Source organism: Pelecanus crispus, chromosome 21 (assembly GCF_030463565.1).
Source record: "Pelecanus crispus isolate bPelCri1 chromosome 21, bPelCri1.pri, whole genome shotgun sequence".
Taxonomy (NCBI): Eukaryota; Metazoa; Chordata; class Aves; order Pelecaniformes; family Pelecanidae; genus Pelecanus; species Pelecanus crispus.
The window spans coordinates 3943866-3964292 of record NC_134663.1 but is presented as its reverse complement, the minus strand read 5'-3'; the positions used below and the strand labels follow the sequence as shown (position 1 = coordinate 3964292).

Genomic DNA, 20427 nt, shown 5'->3' with positions numbered 1-20427 from the left:
ATGAATATCTGTCAGCCCTCTCTGCTGCGTCTCCTTGACTTACTGGGAAGTTTTGCTTCATGTGCTTAAAAATCAAGCTCGATAATTTTCTAGTCCACCATCAACCCTATAATGACCACAGTTATAATGATGAGAGATGCTTGACGCTACAGTCACTTTTCATTGATGTGCTTAGTAAAATCTGTCCTTTTCTTTTTTGGAATTATTCTTCAACTTGTTCCCTCTTGCAGCAAAGAAAACACAAAAATCCAATTTCGTTTCAGTGCAAATTCCCACGGTGCAATACCTTTTCATCTCCCCTCCCCCATCCTCCCCACTTGTGAACTGGGAATTTCCGGGGTTCAGAGTTTTAAATGCCTTTGCCTGCATGAAAATTCAGGTTTAAGATTCAGCTATGTGGTAGCTGTTGCTGCTCAGCATTTGCGTAAAGCGCGAGCTGACAGACTCCTCTGAAAGACCTAATATTAGGGTACTTAGAGAGTCTTACCTTATCTCAGATTTAACAGGATTAGTCTTAGTGGTGGTTTTTCACGTGTCTGATCAATATTTTGGATGGGAACACTATATCCACATGTAGGTGCTGCTAAAGGCTTTTCAGCCCACACTTGAAGCTTTCCCCTTCATGTCCCCCGTGTCTCTGTTCCCAGGCTTATCCTCACTTTTCTGTCTGATGTACCTTTTCTCCATATTTAGTCAGCTAAGGCTGAGCTTGGCTTCCAGATACTCTGAAACATTGTGTCACTCAGTAAGAAACTTGCTCCTTGCAACATCTTCTGCTTGGCAGAAATTGCTTTTCCCTATAGATTGCTAAAATGGGCAGTTTAGCAGGACTACCGAACAGTTCAGTGGGTAAACAAGTCACTTAATAAAGAAAATCTTAGACTAAATTCTGGACTTATAAATCTGCTTCACAGTTTGTAGTCCTGAATTGTGTCCCGCAGGTTTCTGTCTCTCCTAGAACTGGTCGCTGCATGTGAACTGATAATTAGGATTGATTGCTATCCCTAAAGGAGAACAGACTGCTGCTGAGAACTTGGTGAGAGAATTCAGGCAACAAAATCCACGTTGGTCTCTTAGTTGTTGTTAAACAATGAAAAAGGCTGAAAAAGGTTGGTTCCGCTGGCTGGAGCCAGCCTGAGGAAGGCTCCCTAAAATAGCCTCCCGCTCTATTCTTATATGGGAACCATAGCAGTAAGTAACGTTGCTTCTGGGAATATTGTTTGTGTCTTTGTCTCCTTCAGGGGGGTGATGATCTGCAAAGAGCACAACGGCGCGCATCGTTGACGCGGCAAACTTCAAGCTCCCCTTCAGAGCAAGCCAGAAGCTGATGTAAATGAACTTTAATTTGCAGTCCAGGAGCTCAAGTGACAACTGCTCTGCAGCATGGAGAAGCTTCGATTGACACCTCAGGCCCTGAAGATGGGTAGTGACAGGTATCTCAAGTGCTGAGCAAACGCAGCAGCAGCCTCCACCTTGTCAGGTTTCTAAGCCAGTTGTAAGGCAGAATCAGGACTAACACAAGGTAATTAAAAGCATCAGTGCTTTCCTCTCAGCAGAAACCTAAATTTGAGGCCCTTTGGAATATTTATGTTACTTAAATACTGACTCTTCCCCAAAAGGCAGAAATTATTAACAACCTGCAATTCCAACATTTCTCATCTTGTAATCCTGGAAAATAGGATAAATAGCCTCTGTTTTCTGTAGCCTCACTTCTGCACCCCAAGGAAAATGCAAAAGGAGTTAAATTTGACTTGGAAATAGTGGCTATTAACTGTGCTATAATGGTACAAACATAGGGAGAAAGGTAGATTTTCTAATATGTTTCTGGATCCTTCTCATTGTTCCTGGTGCTGCACTTCTAAGACGTTCTTAAAAACTCTTTTCCCCAGCAAAGCCAGGCAAATGTTGCCTGTAGAACCTTCTGAGAACTGATCTCATCACTCTTTCTACCTGAAAAGGGAGTGAAGAGCAACAGCCTCGCATGAACGTTTTCAGCCACTCATCATGGCTTTCCTCCCTGGAAACTCCTCCGACTGCTCCAACTGCACCCACTCTGTGGGGCCTGTGAACATTTCAAAGGCCATTTTACTAGGTGTTATTCTAGGGGGGCTGATTGTTTTTGGGGTTTTGGGTAATATTCTGGTTATCCTCTCTGTAGCCTGCCACAGACATCTGCAGAGTGTTACCCATTATTATATAATTAACCTGGCTGTAGCTGACCTCCTCTTGACTTCCACTGTCCTGCCCTTCTCAGCTACTATGGAGATTTTGGGCTACTGGGCCTTTGGGAGAATCTTCTGCAACATCTGGGCAGCTGTTGATGTCCTCTGCTGCACTGCTTCCATTATGAGCCTCTGTATCATCTCGATAGACAGATACATCGGGGTGAGCTACCCGCTGAGATACCCAAGTATAGTGACAAAGAGGAGAGGCCTCCTGGCATTACTGTGCGTTTGGGCATTGTCTCTGGTGATTTCGATTGGACCTCTTTTTGGCTGGAAGGAACCAGCACCAGAAGATGAGACCATCTGTCAAATCACCGAGGAGCCTGGCTACGTGTTGTTCTCTGCTCTAGGCTCCTTCTACCTCCCCCTGACTATTATCTTGGTGATGTATTGCCGAGTGTATGTAGTGGCCAAAAGGGAAAACAAGGGTCTGACTTCGGGTCTGAAGACAGAGAGATCTCGTTCTGAAGAAGTGACCCTACGGATCCATCGTAAAAATGCTCCTGAAGCGAGCGGATCGGCATCCAACCCCAAGAGCAAGCATCATTTCTCAGTGCGTCTCCTCAAGTTCTCCAGGGAAAAGAAAGCTGCCAAGACCCTGGGAATAGTTGTGGGATGCTTCGTTCTCTGCTGGCTTCCATTTTTTGTAGTAATGCCTCTTGGTAAGTAAAGCAAACCCCTCTACCTTTTACAGCACCTTCCCTGGAGGGAGGGCCATGTTTGCGCCTGTGTGCAATAGTGCTGACCAGAAAAGCTCCGAGGGGATAATTTTCTATTGGAAAGCTGTCAAAATCAAAACATTCACCATCACAAAGCAGTGAGCGTAAAAAATGAGAGTCTCAAATGAGACAAATCATCTCTGGTTCAAAGAGAAGCATAAAATTCTGAAAGTAATGGAAAGAATTTAGTACTCTTTTTCCATCCAGAAAATACTCTTTCAGAACTAGGACTGTTATTTCTGACCTACTCTGCTATGGAAACAATATCTTTAGGGGGATGTGTGCTTATATCTAAGTTTGCAACCAGTTCTTCAGGTGATATAAATATGTAAAAGGTCAAGATATAAATGCATTCAGGGTCAAAGTAGATGTTTACAGACCTGGGACCAGATCTCCTGGAGTGCTCAGCACCTAATAATTCCCACTATAAGGAAAAAAATCAGCTTCCTATCAGGAAGCTTACACTGTGAGATACTATACTCCAAATGAAATGAATGTATTTTTTTAATTTATCATATGACCAGTCAGAAGACAGCAATGAGGGTCCTTCAAACTAATTTTATACTTCTCAGGCTTGCATCTATTGTGGAAACCCACTGAGCCCACCAACCAAACACTGGCTTCAACCATCATTGTGAATATGAATATTTATTCACAAGTTGCAATTCTAAAGGGGAGGAAAGTTGGGGATTTGCTCTGCTTTGCTATCACTGAAATATAAAGAAGTAATTAGAATTTTAATTAAACCTTGCTCAGTCACCTTTGATGCGATTTCAGGATTTAGAAGCAGAATACTAATTTGATATGTATACCTGCGTGTGCTCTATGTGGCACATCACACTGAAGTTTGCTCTGCAACAGCTGTACTAACCATTAGTTTTTGAAACATGGAACCTTAAATCTGCAAGTTGCTTAATTTCAGTAGCTTTTCTTATGGAAAGGGCTTATGCTGCATAGGAAAAATAAAGTCAGATTGTGTGGAATTTTTAGCTAGTAACAGAACAATATGTACAATTAAGAAAAAGAAAAAAACAGCCTTACCTAAGCATGCAAAAAGAGATTTGGGGATTTTCTTTTTCTTCTTTTTTTTTTTTTTTCTCCTTAAACCTTATAAAAAGCTGTTGTTTTTCAATTAACCTCTACTGGATTTACCAAGATCGCCAGGTTGCTTGACAAAAACCTGTCACTAATATTGCCATGTGAAAAACCCCAAACTACAGAATCTTTTCTGTCAGTCAGTACTGGGAAGTGCTGGAGTAAGAGATGTAGATGTTTCATGAGGAGAAGCCCTGAAAGGCCTGGCCGTGCTGTCCAGGATGTCAGCATGTTGGAATGCTGGTTGCCAAGATGTCTGAAACATACCCAAAAAGGGTTTGCGAGAACGCATTAAACACACTTTTCATCTGCAAATGTGGTTGCCCACACAGAGGTCTGGTTAATTAATTTGCTTTGGATTTAAGACATTTTCTGGACTCAAAAGTGGCTTTGCATCTTTCTTTGATCCCTTATAAGGAAACTTTCTTGTGGTTAGTTTCCCTACCTTTGGGGGGTTACTATGTTACTTTTAAAGCATATAATAAGTCTTTCAAAACCTATTTGCTACTTTCATTTAAAGACCAAAAACTGGTAAACAAACAAGTGGCACAAAAAACCCCACGCCTTCGGAAAAAACCAGGGAAACACTTCCTGAGGCAGACTGTCCCACCCAGAGCCAGAGACTCACCCAGAGATGATTGCACGTGGCACTCTACACCTATACGGTGCAGAACACTTTCCAGAAGTGTTCCATCATCCAGTGACCGTTGTCAGAGCTATTCTGCAGACAGGTGAAGGCAGGCATAGGGAGACCAAGTGATCTGGCCAGGATCACGCAGCAGGGTAGTGGCAGAGGTCAGACTTTTCCACCATACAGAGCACTGGCACCGAAACCAACGGCAGCTGTGGAGCTCGCAACATAGCTCCCTGGGCAACAAGGACTTCAACATGCAGAAGCCCAGCTCTGCAGCTTTGTGGCCATGGGACAGACCTATGAATGGCCCCGTCAGCCGCCAGCTGCTGCAGGTCTCTTCAGTCATTTGCAGGAGTCCTTGCCTTTTAGAAGCAGACCCTCGATGAAGGTTGCCCATGAGACAGACATACTTAAACTGTGCTACACAAACCACTTCTGACAGCTGGCAGGTGCTTGCCACTCTATGCAGCAGAACTTCCCCAAAGATAAATTTATTTTACTGTGATCTACAGCATCCTTAAGATCCTCACATCTATTAACATAAACTCTACCAGCCAGGAACCAACGTAAAACAAGAAACACCAGGCTTGTTAAAGTGCATAACAAATGGGGGTAGAAACTTTTGGGGTGTAGGTATGGCAAGAGTGATAGAAGGACATCAAGAGGGGTATAAAGGCATGACACCCATATCAGTAGGTGTTGCTGCAAATAACCGGAGAAACAGTTTGAATATCCCTGCCATAAGACAATATCTTAATTGAAATCAGTGTGTAAAGTTGCCAGTTGCTATCTGTGTAAGTAATGTCTTTCTTACCTTCTTAGATTCATTAGCTTCATTCCAGACAAAGGGTCTGTGCACAGGCTTTCAGTCCAATACACCTTCTTCTCACTTGGCTTTGATGTTTGCGGAGTAAGCCAGGGAATGATAATCCTGTTGCATGAAAAGAACTGAGGTTAACATTTCTCTTTCTCTGCATGCTGGAGTACAAACCCACCCTTCACAAAACTTCTGTAAATTAAAAGAGCGTCAAAACAGCTGACTTCCACTGGAAGAAGTCAGGTTTTCATTTCTGCATGCACTTTCTCTCCCTCTTTAGAGGTGACCCAGTGGATCCACTCCTAGTCTCAAAGCTTTCCTGTAAAAGCTCCTTTGAACTCAACATATCTTCACATATCATTTAAACAAAGCCTTCCAAGTCAAAGCTCAAGCGTGTCCCAACTAGATCCACAGTCTTTGTATTCCCCTAATTAAATCTCAGTTCCTCTGCAGACACATAGCTTTCCTAGTGCAATGAAAGGTCCTTTTCTATGATAGTTTAGGGAAGGCTTAGACCAGCTGAAATGCAGGGTAAGAGGTAGCAATGGCCACCTAGCTAGGAGTTTAAACAGAGCCAGCAAGAACTGTGAGGTGCTTTGTCTATGTCCATTAGCCTCTATGTATGACAGCTGTTCTTAGTGAGCTCAGATTCCATCTCTGCTCCACAGCAGTGGGAGTCTGATGGCGTCAAGTGTTTTTCTTCTGCAGACCTTCCTTTGAGTTGCTATTACACAAAGTAAGCTGTAAACCCACTGCTGAATTAACTTTATGGGGGGAATTCTGCACAGACTCTTCCTATAAATGTCATTGCCTAAAAGCAGTCACATCCAACACTTTAGCCCTAGTATTAGGTTGTAAAGAAAGATTGATGTCCATGTGCATCTACAACTCTCTGCAATTACTTCCCAAGCAGAAAGTTTTCACATGTGTCCACCAAACTTTCCTCATTCTACACTAAGCATCCACCTTTCTATAAGGGTAAATATACAAGGGATATATTCGAAGGAAATGTTAATCTTCAGAATAGATTACTTGTCTGTTTTGGAGCACTGACTGCCACTTGTTTCATACAGGCTGACATTTGCTCCAGGCAGACTATGAGAGCATCCCACCCCATCCAGGTAGTTTATTATTCAGCCCTTCAGAGAAGGCAGCTGGAAAGGATGTTTCCCTGTCCACTTTAGGGCTACTGCTCTCACATATCATCTTCTACACCTGTTGCATCATTTTCTTCATCTCTTATTTCTCTTCTGCAACACTTAATCACCATATTCCCAACTGCTGGCCACTTATTAATCCCTTGAGCATCCCCATTTAACATCCCCTCATGTTTTAATCTGCATGGTGAGAACAGCTTTAAAAGCTTTTTAGCGCTGACCTTCACATTTCTGTTACCCCGTGCTTGGCTCCTTTCTCAAAACGTAACTGCACTGAAGCACTCCGTTCAAATAGCTAGGAGGAGCGCAAGCCAGGTGTCATGAACAGGGGATCACACCCCATGCACTCCTTTACATGAACAAGAATACACTGCTTTACTGAAGGGAATTAAGATCTATGATCTAGCCAGGGGACTAGCATGTGATAGAGCTGCAATTTTGCTTGGTACTTTAGTCAAAACCTTCTTATCACCAAATTTCTTTTTTCCAAGTGAGCTATAAAGTGAAGCCCTGCTTCTCTTCCCAAAGTTCCTTAAGATCTTGTTTGAGATGTTGCTAAAGTTCTTTGAGATCTTGAGGCAAAAAAAATTCTTTAAGTTCTTCTTTGAAATGTTGATAAAGTTCTGTAAGATCGGGGAGGGGGGGGAATGCCCTAAAGTAAGCAACATTGCTTTTCAAATTGGAGCAACCATACTCTTTTAGGCACCAGCAAACAGGGACTACTTGAAGCTGAACTAGAAACCTGAGGACAAGCTCCTAGAGGAACTTGAATGTCAAGGAGCAGCAAGAGCAGGGCTACTCCCAGAGGGAGAACAACCCAGGAAGAGAGGGCAAGAAAGCGCAGGCAGGAGCCATGCCCTACCCAAAAGCGTGCACTCACCGTACCTGAGCAGGAGCAGGCATTAATGGCAGGTTCAGCCGACAGTCCAATAATCACCACACAGACACAAAACAACAAAACAGGGCCAGCAAAGGGCAAGCCTGAGCTTGCCTACCTCACTCAAAGAGGAGCAAGGAGCAGAGCCTGACCTTATATGCAGCTCCTAGGCCGATGGGCGGAGGGTTTGTGGGCAGGGGCTACAGGTGAGGCTCCTCTGGCCAGTTAAGGCTTGCCCTGGCACTCTGCAGGAGTGGCCTCCCACAACAGCACGTTTCTGCCATTTCTGTTTTTTTTGTTTTCCTCTTGCAATTGCTAGAAAGAGATCTAGATAGATATAGAAAGAAATACTCAGAGCTAGAAGAGTCTGGAAATGCAGTGCCTGCCCATAGTGATGGCACCAGTTTTCAAGGTGATGTTGAGGATGATGTCACGACTGACAGAGCAGAGCTTTTCCTGTAGCTGGAAGACTTACGGGTTGCTCTGGGAATTTTTTCAGAAAGTTTCTTTTCAACAACATAGATGACAGTGCTTGGAGGTTGTTTTGAGGTGAAACATGCACAGCACTGATGGCAAAACAAAAAGAAAAAGGGCTGGGATACTACAAAAATGGTCCTAAGTTGGGATTGATGGTTCATCTTAACAAACCCTCAGAAGCAAACAAACTCACATAGCTTCATTTGTTTTCCATTTTCAGTGGCAAGCTAGCTTAAATCTATCTGGCTGTAGACATTGTGTTCAGATGCAGAAAGAAGAAAAAAGGGAAAGTCTGAGCCAGGATGTCACAGGGGAAAAAACAATCTAGACAATCTGGGCAAGGGAGAGGAAGGCTTTTAGCATTTGTCAATCATTCTCATGATGAAGAGAGCAGAAAAGAGGATACACTGGAGGGTATTCATATTTATGGTAGAGCAGTAAATTAGTCTTGTGAACTGACACAGACACTGTCAAGGGACTCCTCTAATCCTGTCTATGTGCCTGTCTGCAGCTCGTTTCTAATTCCTATTTTATGGTAGTTTTTTAACTGGAGTCAAAGAGAATGACTCTCTACTTTAACTAGAGGTAAACTGGAAAAATAAAATGCATTTTTCTATCTCTGCCATTGATGCAATGTATCAGGAGGTCACAAGGTAAGGAGTAGGAACACGCACCAACATCTGGAGGTTGGTGGATTTATCCCTGTGTTTTTCTGTGAGGTGTGCATTTGTTGTACATATCATCACTTGTTATATGTTTTAATAAGGTGCCTGATTTAACTATAGCACCTTGCTTGGGCTCCAGAGGCATGAGTTCCTACCCAGTCCACTCAGCTGTAAATAGGAAACTTATTTTTGGAAGTCAAAGGTGGACAGACATGGCAGGAAGAGCTGGAGTTGTTTGTATGCTATCAGATACAGAAATTCATTTACCTTAATCATGCTGCTAAGGCATGATTGACCTGCCCTCCTCCATGTTGCAATGCCGGGACAATGCAAAGCTTTTGCTTTGCCTACTAGGGACAGTATTTCCCAAAGGCTGTGCTTCAAGGACCCATCGAATTTTTGGTACCAGTGAAAGGCTTATCAGGTATAGCTTTATGACCTCTTGCTCTTTTCAAGATCATCCGAGTCTAAATTCAATGTGTTCTCCTGCCAGAACCTGTTCAGCTCAACTCCCACAGTTTCTGGATAAGCTGTCCTGTGTCCTGCCCACTTACTGTCAAAGTAGCTGGGCTTTAGACCATGTTCCTTTGTCATCGTGAACCAGAATATGACAGAGACGGGGCAGGGAAGTAAAGCCAGGGTCTCTGCTTCACCCATATCTTATCACAGCAGGAGTTCAAATACCTGCTACTGTCTTGAAGTTTATACTCTGCAATTCACACTGTTCCCTGCCTACCGACTCCTGCAGACAGCAGTGTTTTAATGAGCAAAGTCTGGGAACACCATTTCAGAGTAACACACAGGCTCCAACTGGTGTGAGATTCTGAGAGCAGTTTAAATATGCTTTTTCAGGGTCTTTTGGGGGCACAAAAAGGCAGTGCTTGCGATTCATCCACCCCCCATAGTTTAAGCAGCAGTATAACAGGAACGGCCACGGTGTGAGATTAAGCAGTGAGCTGAGATCCCTCAGTAACAGGTCAACTGTAGGGGCTGAACAGAAAGTCACCAATTTCCTGTAGAATCAAAATAATTTTGACTGATGAAACTGAAGCAATGGGTGGTATTGTTTTATCCTGTTAAAGAGTTGTTTACATGTTGGGAAGGTAAATAAGTTTGCTGGTGGGGAAAATACAAAAGAGAAACTGAAGGTTTTCCTGGGGAGGGGAACTGTGTAGAATTGCACCAGCCTTCCAGGGAATTACAGTGGAAAATATGGGACTACAATATACTATCCTGGCATTTCCCCATACAGAAGAAAAATAGCTTCACTTCCTTTCATGATCACCTCTTTTTTAGAATTGGATAGCCGGTCTCATAGTAGTAAATAGAAGCACAGGATCCTCCTGTTCCTCCCACCCCTTCACTTGGAGGGCAGAGAGTAGGGCAAGCAGCCCATGCACTCCCTTGATACCACCGGCATTGGGCCATCCAGATATTCAGAGAAGCAAGGATCTGAATCCCGTTGTTCAGCTGATAATAATACAATAAAGTAAAATCAATAAAAGCTGTGACAACCCAACCCTCAATATGGTTTTCATATCAGAAAATGCTGAACTCCAGCCATGGAGGAAATAGTCAGCGCCAGGTTCCCCGCATTAATGTTTCGGTGTGTTCCCTCAGCGACAAAAAGAAAAAAAAGAAAGGAAGGGAAAAAAAAAAAAAAACCAGAATAAAGCCCCAGCTCATTCTCTGGAGCACAGGTCAGGGAGAAGAAGGGTGTTTACACTCCTTGAGTCATGGAGCACAAGTGTGTGTGTGTGTTAAGCCATTGAATGGGGAGAAAATAAGCATGAAGATAAACAGCCGAGATATTTCCTTGGCAAGTTTTTGGGGTTTTTTGGTTTTTTTGGTTTGGTGTTTTGGGGTTTTTTTGCTAATCACAAGGGACATTTTTCACAAACACAGACTGGAAAGGCTTTGTTGGTCTAGATTAATAACTCAGCTACACTGAAGCCAAAGGCAAAGCTCCTGCTGACACCCCTGTGGCCAACATTTCTCCGCTGTTATCGAGTCCTGAAACGTTGCGTCCCACTGACTCATAACACAGTGAAGCAGCGGAAGGAATTGGTGATATTAATAGCCATTTAAACTGAAAACAAGAAAGTGGACTCAGTTGCGCTGCGTTTCGTGATTCACATCTATGGCTCTCCTGCATGCACTACCTGCCAGAGAAGGCTTGTCCTTGTCTTCAAAACATTCCTGCTTTGTGTAGTCACCCCTTTCAAGTCCCTGCAGTAAATGAACCCAGAATGTAATTTTTTCACTCGCTCTCAAATGTCATGGTGCAATTTAGGATTTGTTAATGATTGAAAGGCGATGCGTGATTCTCCCACCCCACCCAGCAAATGTCAGGATTTGTCTTCATTTTGGATACATAAGGGAGAGACACTCAGCTTTTGCTGAAGATAATTCCTGTGTTGCTGACCCCAAGGATTCCAAAATCACAACCGACAACCACAGCGTGACAAACTCGTGAGACAGGCTGAGACAGGCTCATCTTTTCAAACTATTCTCTGAACCACTCGCTTGGGTTTTTCTGATTTTTAAAGGAAAGCTGAGATTTTGTTGTAAGTGCATGACTCCGAGAGCGAGGGCTTCGGATGAATATCAAATATCTTAAAAATGTGAGCAATGAGATCCAGAATCATTCCACTGCAGTAACAGCATGGGAGCTGGAATTTCAACGACAATGAAATCGATTTGTAAAACAATGTGATTATCTGGGTTTACATGGGTAACAAAACCTCAGTTTACCTTCCCATGGTTTTTTATCGGCTTTCTAAATCTGCAGCTGCCCACAGTGAATCTGGAAATAGTTGCTTGCTGAGATGTTTGCTCTTTGCCTGAAATATCATCCATCGTAAGTGGGTATAATATGAAACAGAGCATAAATTAGGTCTGAAAAAATGCAAATAATCAGAGCACCGTTCCCAGACTGACCCATTCCTGTTGCCTGTCCTTGCCACCTCGCACCTGTGTCCAAGCACCCACACCCCCCTGAATGCTTTTGTGAAGAGAAACAAACTCCCGTTCCTTCTCCAGCTGTTTATTATGGGTCAGGGATATCTAGGCACAAAGTCACTCTCATGTCGCCCCTGAATCAGCCACAATATTCCAGGCCCTGGGACAGGCACAGCCGTAAATGTGCAAGAATTGTCAGATGCAGGCTTTTACCCTTCCTCACATCTATGAACCGCTGTTCTGCATTTATTACGTTAATTTGATTGTACAAAACCCAGAAGCATTTCCTACTGCTCAAGGGTCCTTTGGTCCCATTTTTTGTTCCCACAGAAAATACTTTCCATAAGGGAGCAGCAGGGTGAGACGTGCTGGGAGAGCATATATGTACAGAGTGCAGCTGTGCAGCGATACATATATATATAAAAATATACTTTCCAAGGGGTGGTTTGTGTTTGACCCGAGATGCAGTATAGAGTGCCAGTCTTATGGAATAAAGTTCAGTGCTAGCACCGAGCTTGGGAACACAAGATGTAACACATTTATCAACGTTTGTGGAGCAGCCTGCATCACGAGAGATCTCGGGTGCCCCTGGTACGGAGTCAGTCTATGCGGGGACAGCAGCGCTCCTCTGTGCTTCATCCTCGGGCTCTTCAGGGCAACTGCTCCGGAATAGCCGCTGGCCTCTAGCTTGACTCCTTTAGGGCAGATCCCAGGACCCGAGTTTTAAGCTTTGCCTGCCTATAAACCTATCCCCTGTTTCTAGTTTGCTGTGATTCCAGAGGCGTATTTCCTATGCGTCAGAGGCAAGAGATGCTAGGATTTTTGTCTGGTTTCCATGCAAGGTTTGAAATGGGTACTTCTCCTGATTCCCTAGGACACTTTAAGCCCCGATAACATAACACTAACAAATACTGTTTGGTTCTCTGCTCACAAGGTGCACAGGCCCTGCCGTCATCTCCTGAGTGGAAATCTGTAACATACAACATAAAAGGGGGGGAAAAAGTAGTGAACCTAAAACAGAACTGCAAGATTTAGTAGCAGGGAGGGATTTTTAACACCACTATGGGTCCATGGGTCACAAAAATGCATGGGATCTTATTCCCACGGTACTGACAGAGACGATAGAGAGTAAACAAATAGCACAAGTTTCAGTAGTCTGGCAGCTTCTAAATCCCTCTCTGCCGTCCATCAGTGAAACGACGCACGCCATCAGTACTGGTTTTTAAACAACCTATAATCAAGCAGCTCTGTAACTTCTGACAAACGACAAAGTCAAATTACATCTTTGTGACTGAATTGGCACTTACTCACCAGGAAGCACATGGAAAACTTATCTCTCAGATCTGAAGAAACTTCGAGTTGACAAACAGGAAAATAAACGATGAGGGAAGGGAATGCAATCCTGACATTTTCAGGGGTAAGTGATGAAATACTTAATGGCAAAGGATCTCAAGAGGCTAATAGTACATTTTATTTTATTTAATTTTCATATAACAAGCAATTGGATTGTGCTACTGACACTTGAGAGTCCTCAACCTTTTGAAAACAAAGCAGGAATTCAAGCACCATTTAGTCAATCTACAATTCAAAGGCTTTAAAAGATGAGTTGAAGTTTTCTTTACTGTTACTCCAGCACAGGCTGCAGAGAGACAATGGATGATGAAGCCTCTAAATTGTAATCAGTTTTGCCACCGTTTGCCATTCTATTCCTGGCAGGGTCCCGGGGAAGACGTTAAGGCATGTGAATTGCATAGAGAATTAGTTTTAAGAAAGAAAACTTTTCACTTCTCAACTGCTGCTCAGGATCCAGCTCTGTCAGAGGATACCTGGATGGCAGCACTTTATTAATCTATGACTGCACCTAGCCTAGAGTGAGAGAATTGGAAAAGCTTGCTCTGGAGAATTAGGTGCTATAATAATTCTGTTTTCTCAGTCCTGGCTGCTAGTAGGCAAGTGCCCAAACCCGAGTGGCCACTAATTGGCAGCTGCCAAGTGGCCAAGGGTTGAAGGGACTTGGACGCTGAACTGCGCACCCCACTTCCACCAAGTTTCTGTTGTACTGCCCACCTCTACAGTCTTATACTGTATGCCTTAAAGAAGAGAGAATTCACCACTCCGCTTGGTTGTTTAACCTCATGGTTAATTACGGTCATTGTTTAAAAAAAAAACAAACCCCAAAACACAAAGCCTATGTTTTAGTTCTACTTTGAACTCATCTGACTTGAGCTGCCAGCCACTGCCCGGTTTGATGCCTCAGCACACTGAACAAAACACTTTGTCACCAGGCTTAGCAGCGCTGTTTGAAAACGACTCCCGCTTGCTACTAGATACGTCAACCACTTCTATTAATCATGACAGCAACATCAATGAATATTAAAGGCCTGGAAGAAAGAACACATTCTTAGTGTTCTGATTCCCCAAGGACTTGGAGAATCTGATATTTTCCCCCTTTTGCCAGCTATTCAGGTAGCCAACGGAAAAGATTAGGGAAAGTTTCTGAACTACAGAGGTAACCAGGTGTCTGCGATGGAAGGGCATTGCTTTCTGTGGCCCTTTGAATAGGGCATCGCACTTCTGTAGAGGCACTAAGCAAATGCTAACATGTCAATAGTACCTCACAGCAGTCCTGCATCATACAGAAGGATATTAGGAAAAATTTCTTCACGGAAAGGGTGGTCAAGCATTGGGACAGGCTGCCCAGAGAGGTGGTGGAGTCCCCATCCCTGGAAGCGTTCAAAAAACAGGCAGACGTGGAACTTTGGGACATGGTTTAGTCTAGTCTACCCTTGATTGGTTTAGTGTGGACTTGGTAATGTTAGGTTAATGGTTGGACTGGATGATCTTAAAGGTCTTTTCCAACCTAAACGATTCTATGATTTTTCTCATTATATAGAGAAGATGCAGGAGGTGAAATATTTTTTGCACTCTGCAAAATAATTCAGTAGCTCAAGGTTTAGACATGCTGATCTTGATTTATATCACTCTGGAAGCTGAGTAAGCTGTCAGTGTAAGTAAGAAGAGGGTCCAAATTATTTCTACTTTGATTTTACATCTAGCTGTGTTACGTATTGGGTCCACTGACTAGCAGTTCTAGCCTCAGCCCTTTCAAGATGCTACTGACAACATTTCTTCATATTGACATCAGTACTGTTTCATTCACAGGACAACACATGGTTATAATGAAGCCTGGAGACAGAGCTTTAGCTGGTCTAAGCTTACGAAACATCACTGACTAGCACAACCAAGCGCCCAGCAGAGCAAAGCCACTGTCCCAAAGCCCAGGTTGCATCCACCACTGGAAAGAGTTAAAGGCAGCGTGTGATGGGGTCTACAGATAGCAAAGTTCATACGCTGTTAGAGCTACTTCGCTTCCTTGTCGCTGTGTGTTGTTCCAAGGCAACAAGTCTCTACACCGATGAACCAAAAAAGGTTACATTAATAAATTAGCATGCAGATCCCCACCCCAGAAAAAGAGCAAGAGACAGACTCTGACACTGGCTATTTTCTATTTTTAACAGCCTTTGGCAAGGCACTAGCATTCCATTTAAAGTGAGCCAGAAGTTGCAGCAAACAGGAATTGTTATTGTTTACCCATTTTTACACTCAGCTTCACACAGCTGATTCCCTAAACAGAGATTAGTTTCACCTTTTGTCTTAACACAAAATGGGAAAGCAGGAGATATGCTGCAATTAAATGAGGAAATAAAGAAAAAATTGAGCATGATTTGGGCATTTAGAAGCCTTTCGTTATTTTTCATCTGCCAATGACTTCAGCCAGAAAGTTCTTTGAGAACGTTATTTAGTTGTTTTTCACTAAAGGAAAGGAGCATTAATTTGCTGAGAAAAATTCTAGGTTGTGGATATGCCTGCTTACTCATGCTTAACTGCAAAACAACATTTGTTTTCTTCAGCACAACACTTTTGGTCTTAAAAACGGGTTGATATTGAAACTAATAGTGAAACTGCTCTACCTAGCTAGCTTGAGCAACACAGCAGCAGTCACGGAGGCAGCGAGACTCATGCTGGACGCCCAGGTTGTACCTGGGGTTGGAATCGGAGTTTTAGCTGCTCCAATACGAAGAGCGCGCTCCTGTGGCACGTCCTGTGCTGCCTTTGGGCGTTCTGGCTCCGTCTCACTTCTCTGCTGCTCCAGCACACACCAGATGGCCTGGTCTCAGGGGAGCTCTCCCAGGTCAGAGATAACTGGGAGGCTTCGCACCCTGCCACATCTCCTGTTCCTTCCCTGACAGCAGGATGCCCCCCGGGCACAGCAGCTCCACTCGGAGGGTAGGAGCTGGTGCCACGGGAAGAAGGCATTGCTTCGCGTTTCACGGCAGGGACCATGTTCAGCAGAATGAGCAAGTCATTAATCATCCTGCACTATTTGTGTCTGGTTCAGGCAATATTTTGATACATTCTCACACAGGCAAAAACACCCTGAGAATTCCTCTCTGGCTTCTGCTGCTTGAAAGCATTTGCTGCACTTGCTGTAGCTTTGCTTGTCAAAGATGGGAAGAGCAGGATCCAAACCGAAGTTCAGCAGCTCTCAGAATTAAATCAGAACACCCCCTGATTGCATTATTAGCTTTTCCTAAGTCAGGGGAGGTCCAACAAACAGATCGATCCCTGTAAAGCTTAGGAGCTGCTTACAGACGTAGTTAAACTGCAGAGGATGACAAATGTATCGATGCCGAAATCTTCCGCAGTATTTCTTCCAACATGCACATGCTTACGATTCTTCTGGGGGGAAGCAAGAAGACAAGCATTTGTCAGTGCTAAAAGTTCTGTTTATTATAAACTTGACTATAAAGTCCAAAACAAGCTAATTATGTTTTCTGGGAAATTATTTTGCTTCCTGTGACTAAACTAATTACAGACACTGGTATGATAGAGCCACCTTCCCCCCCCCCCCCCCCCCCCTTTCTTTTAAAGGGGGCAAGAAACAGCCTTTCCCCTTGACAACATGTGGCAAATATTTTTCTCTTTCTCCGGTTCTAGATTCATTTTGCAAAACTGGTCTTAAAAGTTCTGTTGTCACTCATTCCCACCCCAGCATCACACTGAGTTTAGTTCACATTCAGACAATATTGGGTTTATTTCTAAGCGAAGAGAAGCACCAAATAAAAGAACTGCAGCAACTTGTTACAATGGCCGTTTTCCAGCGTCATTCAAGAAAAGCAACAAATTTCTAGACAATTCACCGCAAGCAGCAGCGTTGACTCTTTGATATCTCAAATATGTCTCTGTAACTTTATAATAACATCTCTCCATGAGCAAATCTCTTAAGCATTTACTGGCATCCTATTCAAATCATTTAAAGCTAAAAACTTGCTTATACAAGCAGTAAGGAGCTCAAGTTGTAGTTAAACAAAACCCCAAAGGTTTGGCATTAGGAAAAATGTTTCCAAGATTTGAAATCAGCAGATAACTCATAATTAGATCCTACGTTATCATATATCATAACCTTTTTTTTAAAAAAGGATATTGGTAATGCTATTTAATTTTCAATTCACATCGTCACTTGTAGTTGACTGCTGTTGTGCCAGGACAGTAAGGACTGATGAATGCACAGTTTATGGGTCTGTCACTGATATGTTGAATAAGCTTTGTCAAACAATTTCTAATTTTTTTAACATTATCCTGCCTTCTATAGAATAGAAAGCCCCACAGTACTTTCCTTACTAAGGAGCCATCTAAGTTCTTGCTTTTTTAATCGTCTCTGGGCAGTAACCTTGCAAGTATATATCAGTTTCCAGGAGTGGCTCCAGTGTTCACTGATGTAAAAAGGAACCTTTCCTTAACTTCTCTGAATTTTAGCTGCATTCCATGAGACTGAAAAATGTGGGAAGTTAGATTTTCTAAAGGTTTTGAGGGAAAATGAGTACCCAATACTTCATCATTTTTAAGAGTTTTAGCTGGAATGTAGTCACCTCAGTAATCCTACTTTTCACTTACTCCGGTTTCTGAGGTGGTGCCGTTTTCTTGCCTTTCGAAACCCCTTTTGATGACCTTCTAAGTATGACTGTTATTTGGCTAACTAATCTTGAATTAGAAGTCCCAGAGGAAGCAATTTTCTTCTATCACTTGATACCAGTCCTCTTCCTTGCCTCTCTGGCTGTAAATGGGAATACAATGCTTGTATACTAAAGTAGGTGTCTTGAATCGATCTCTGACAGAACATCCATGTAATTGTATGACACCATACCTTCTGAAAGACTTGTTCCTGCAGGAACTGGGCTTTGAGTCATAAGTTTTCCAAGACAGAACAGAATCTTATTTATTTTTTCCAATGTTTAAGTTTCTTTGGTTACCTGAAATTCCTCACTGCCTCTGCCTTAACACTCTGTGTATTTTCCATTTTAGGTTCTTTCTTTCCTGCAATCAAACCCCCGGACACACTTTTTAAAATAACATTTTGGCTTGGATATTTAAACAGCTGCATCAACCCTATAATCTATCCATGCTCAAGTCAAGAGTTTAAGAAAGCATTCCAAAACGTCCTGAGAGCACAGTGCCTCCCAAGGAAGCAAGCAGCAAAGAAGCAATCCCCAAGTTTCAACCTCAACCATCCCACTAGCCAAAACACGGAGAGCGGCAAAGGTGTGGTCCGTATCCCTGTTGGGTCAGGAGAAACCTTCTATAAGATTTCCAAGTCGGATGGGGTCTGCGAATGGAAGATATTCTCTGCTGTGCAAAATATGCCTGCAAAAAATGCAGTTTCTAAAGACTGTACTGTTGCCAAAGTGAAAAGTAAAGGTTTCCTCCAGGAATGCTGCTGTGCAGGCACTTCAGGGAACCTTGTCCACGAAAATTGCAAAGTGCCAACTGTTAAAATACACACCATCTCCCTCAGTGAGAACGGGGAGGATGTCTAAAGGACTGAAGGTGCCTAGCAGCATAGGCTGGAAAACTCGTGGCTCTGCTAACGGGATGTTGCTCTTTTTCTTGGGAAGTGTAAGTAGATGCTACAACAGTTGAAAGGATCCAGGTGAAACAAACAGCATACTGTAAAACAGGGCCCAGGCTTTTGAGGAGTGATATCTTTGAGTCCTGGTAGCCTGAATGAAGCCCCTTAAAGACAGTGAATGGCTTCAGTGGATGGTGGGCACCCTACGGTCTTCTGAGGGACTGGCCTCTGCAAGTCATTTGCCTGACATTTAAAGGCTTTATTTGTCACCGTATTCCCCTGTTTCAAAGTTCCTATTGCTGTGATTTATGTGCAATAGGGGAGAAAGAGCAAACTACGAAGACTCCATGCTGAGTTCAGCATGGATACTTTCAGACAGCTCCACATTTAGAGCCGTTTTGTGATTCTGCCCCCACAAAAAAAGCTAAACCTTGATTCAATGGCTGGGAGCGCTGAGGTTGGGAGGCTCAGGTCTTGGGACAGTGTTTACAGAGCTCTGCTTACTTTTCATTAAGGGACTGTGGACAAGAATGTTTTCCTACCATGTCTTGCCTCTGTTGTTCATGTCCAGGTCCTGGCTTGGCAAGGTCCTGCACACCTTTTTGAAGAGACTAGGCAGCTCTTTGGATTTGCCTCTTCAGCTGGGCAGCCTCATTGGTCCTCATGCCTGGGCTGCACCAGGTGGGATTTGGTCTTCTGTAATGCCCACAAGGCTGCTTGTCCTCAACCTGCCTGGAAAAGCAGTCACTTCAGCTCACAGGGCATAGCAAAACCAGGATCTTGGCTCTTGCCCTGCTTGGAGTCACTCTAAGTTTCCCTTTGTGCCATGGATTTCCGTAAACTCCATTGCCAAGGGAAACTTGATCCAAGTGGCTGCACTCCACCTAGCTTCAGAGCCCAACCAGAACTCTTTTTTGTACAAGCAACCTCCCAAATCTCCAAACAAAACCAAACGAAAATTTGCATGCATCCTAGGTTTGTTTGGAAGGTCTCTGCTCTTTGATGCGGGTCTAATAAAATTCAAAGCTAGGTAAGTCATCATCAAATAAGGCTCAGAGAGGTCTCTTTCACTCATCCATTTGTTTTCCTTGTCCAGCAGGGACCTGCTTAAAAACCCAATAACTCCTTGCTCAGGTGCTTGCTAGCCAGATCAGTGCCACAGTCACTGGAAAAGCTGCAGACATTTCGCTGTCTCCCTGCCCAGTGTTATGCTACATTCCTTTTCTGACTCCTTCAATACCAAGTGCTCTAAGCTCTCGACAAATTCCTGGGTACCCTGGAGTCAGGAACTTTACCCTCGTTCTGAGCAGTGGGAGTTAAGCACGTTAAATGACTTAAGGACATACATCCCCATGAGAAAGGGCCATCCTTTGGGAATTTGGGAGAAAAGCATTTGGAAGCATGTTATATTTTAATATAGCTAATCCAAATAAATAAATAAATCAGCTGTTCAGCATCTGGAAGAACCAGTGGGAGGAATTCTCTGTACAATATTAGAAATAAGCAGCTCTTGACATAACTCCTCCTGAGCCTGCCAAGCAAGAATGCAGCTTCTTGAAACAACACATAAGCCTTTACTCATGTCTCAGTGTCAGCTCCTGTGCTGAATATCTACTGGCTTGAAAAGGGAAAGGCCTTAAGATAAGGTTAGCTTTTACAAGATAGGGCCTTGAAAGGACACCTTGATATTATTGATGAGGAATCATTGTTTATTCATCTCTCATTCAGTATTAAGTCCCCAATGTCAAGAGAATTTCAGTCTTCTGTGTCTTTTATTCATGCATGAATGAGATTTCTTTCCTCCTGCAAACACGTATTTGCAGCTAGAACATTATCGGACAATTTGCAAAAGTAAAAGCTGATCCTTGGAGTTCTTGCAATACCACTGCTTTG

The 20427-nt window shown here is 43.3% G+C and overlaps 1 protein-coding gene across 1 annotated transcript; it reads left to right on the top strand.

Annotated features, from left to right (window-relative positions):
• The first annotated feature begins 2004 nt into the window (after nucleotides 1–2004).
• On the top strand, nucleotides 2005–18502 carry ADRA1A (adrenoceptor alpha 1A). The gene is made up of 2 exons (XM_009484482.1): nucleotides 2005–2887; nucleotides 17991–18502. Exons 1-2 carry the CDS (start codon nucleotides 2005–2007, stop codon nucleotides 18500–18502), a joined length of 1395 nt encoding a protein of 464 aa, XP_009482757.1.
• Nucleotides 18503–20427: the final 1925 nt, after the last annotated feature.

Excerpts from the sequence above, each read along its gene's own strand:
- ADRA1A (XM_009484482.1), top strand. The coding sequence starts at position 2,005 with ATGGCTTTCCTCCCTGGAAACTCCTCCGACTGCTCCAACTGCACCCAC. Across the intron at positions 2,888-17,990 it reads TTTTGTAGTAATGCCTCTTG|GTTCTTTCTTTCCTGCAATC; the intron begins GTAAGTAAAGCA and ends TTTCCATTTTAG.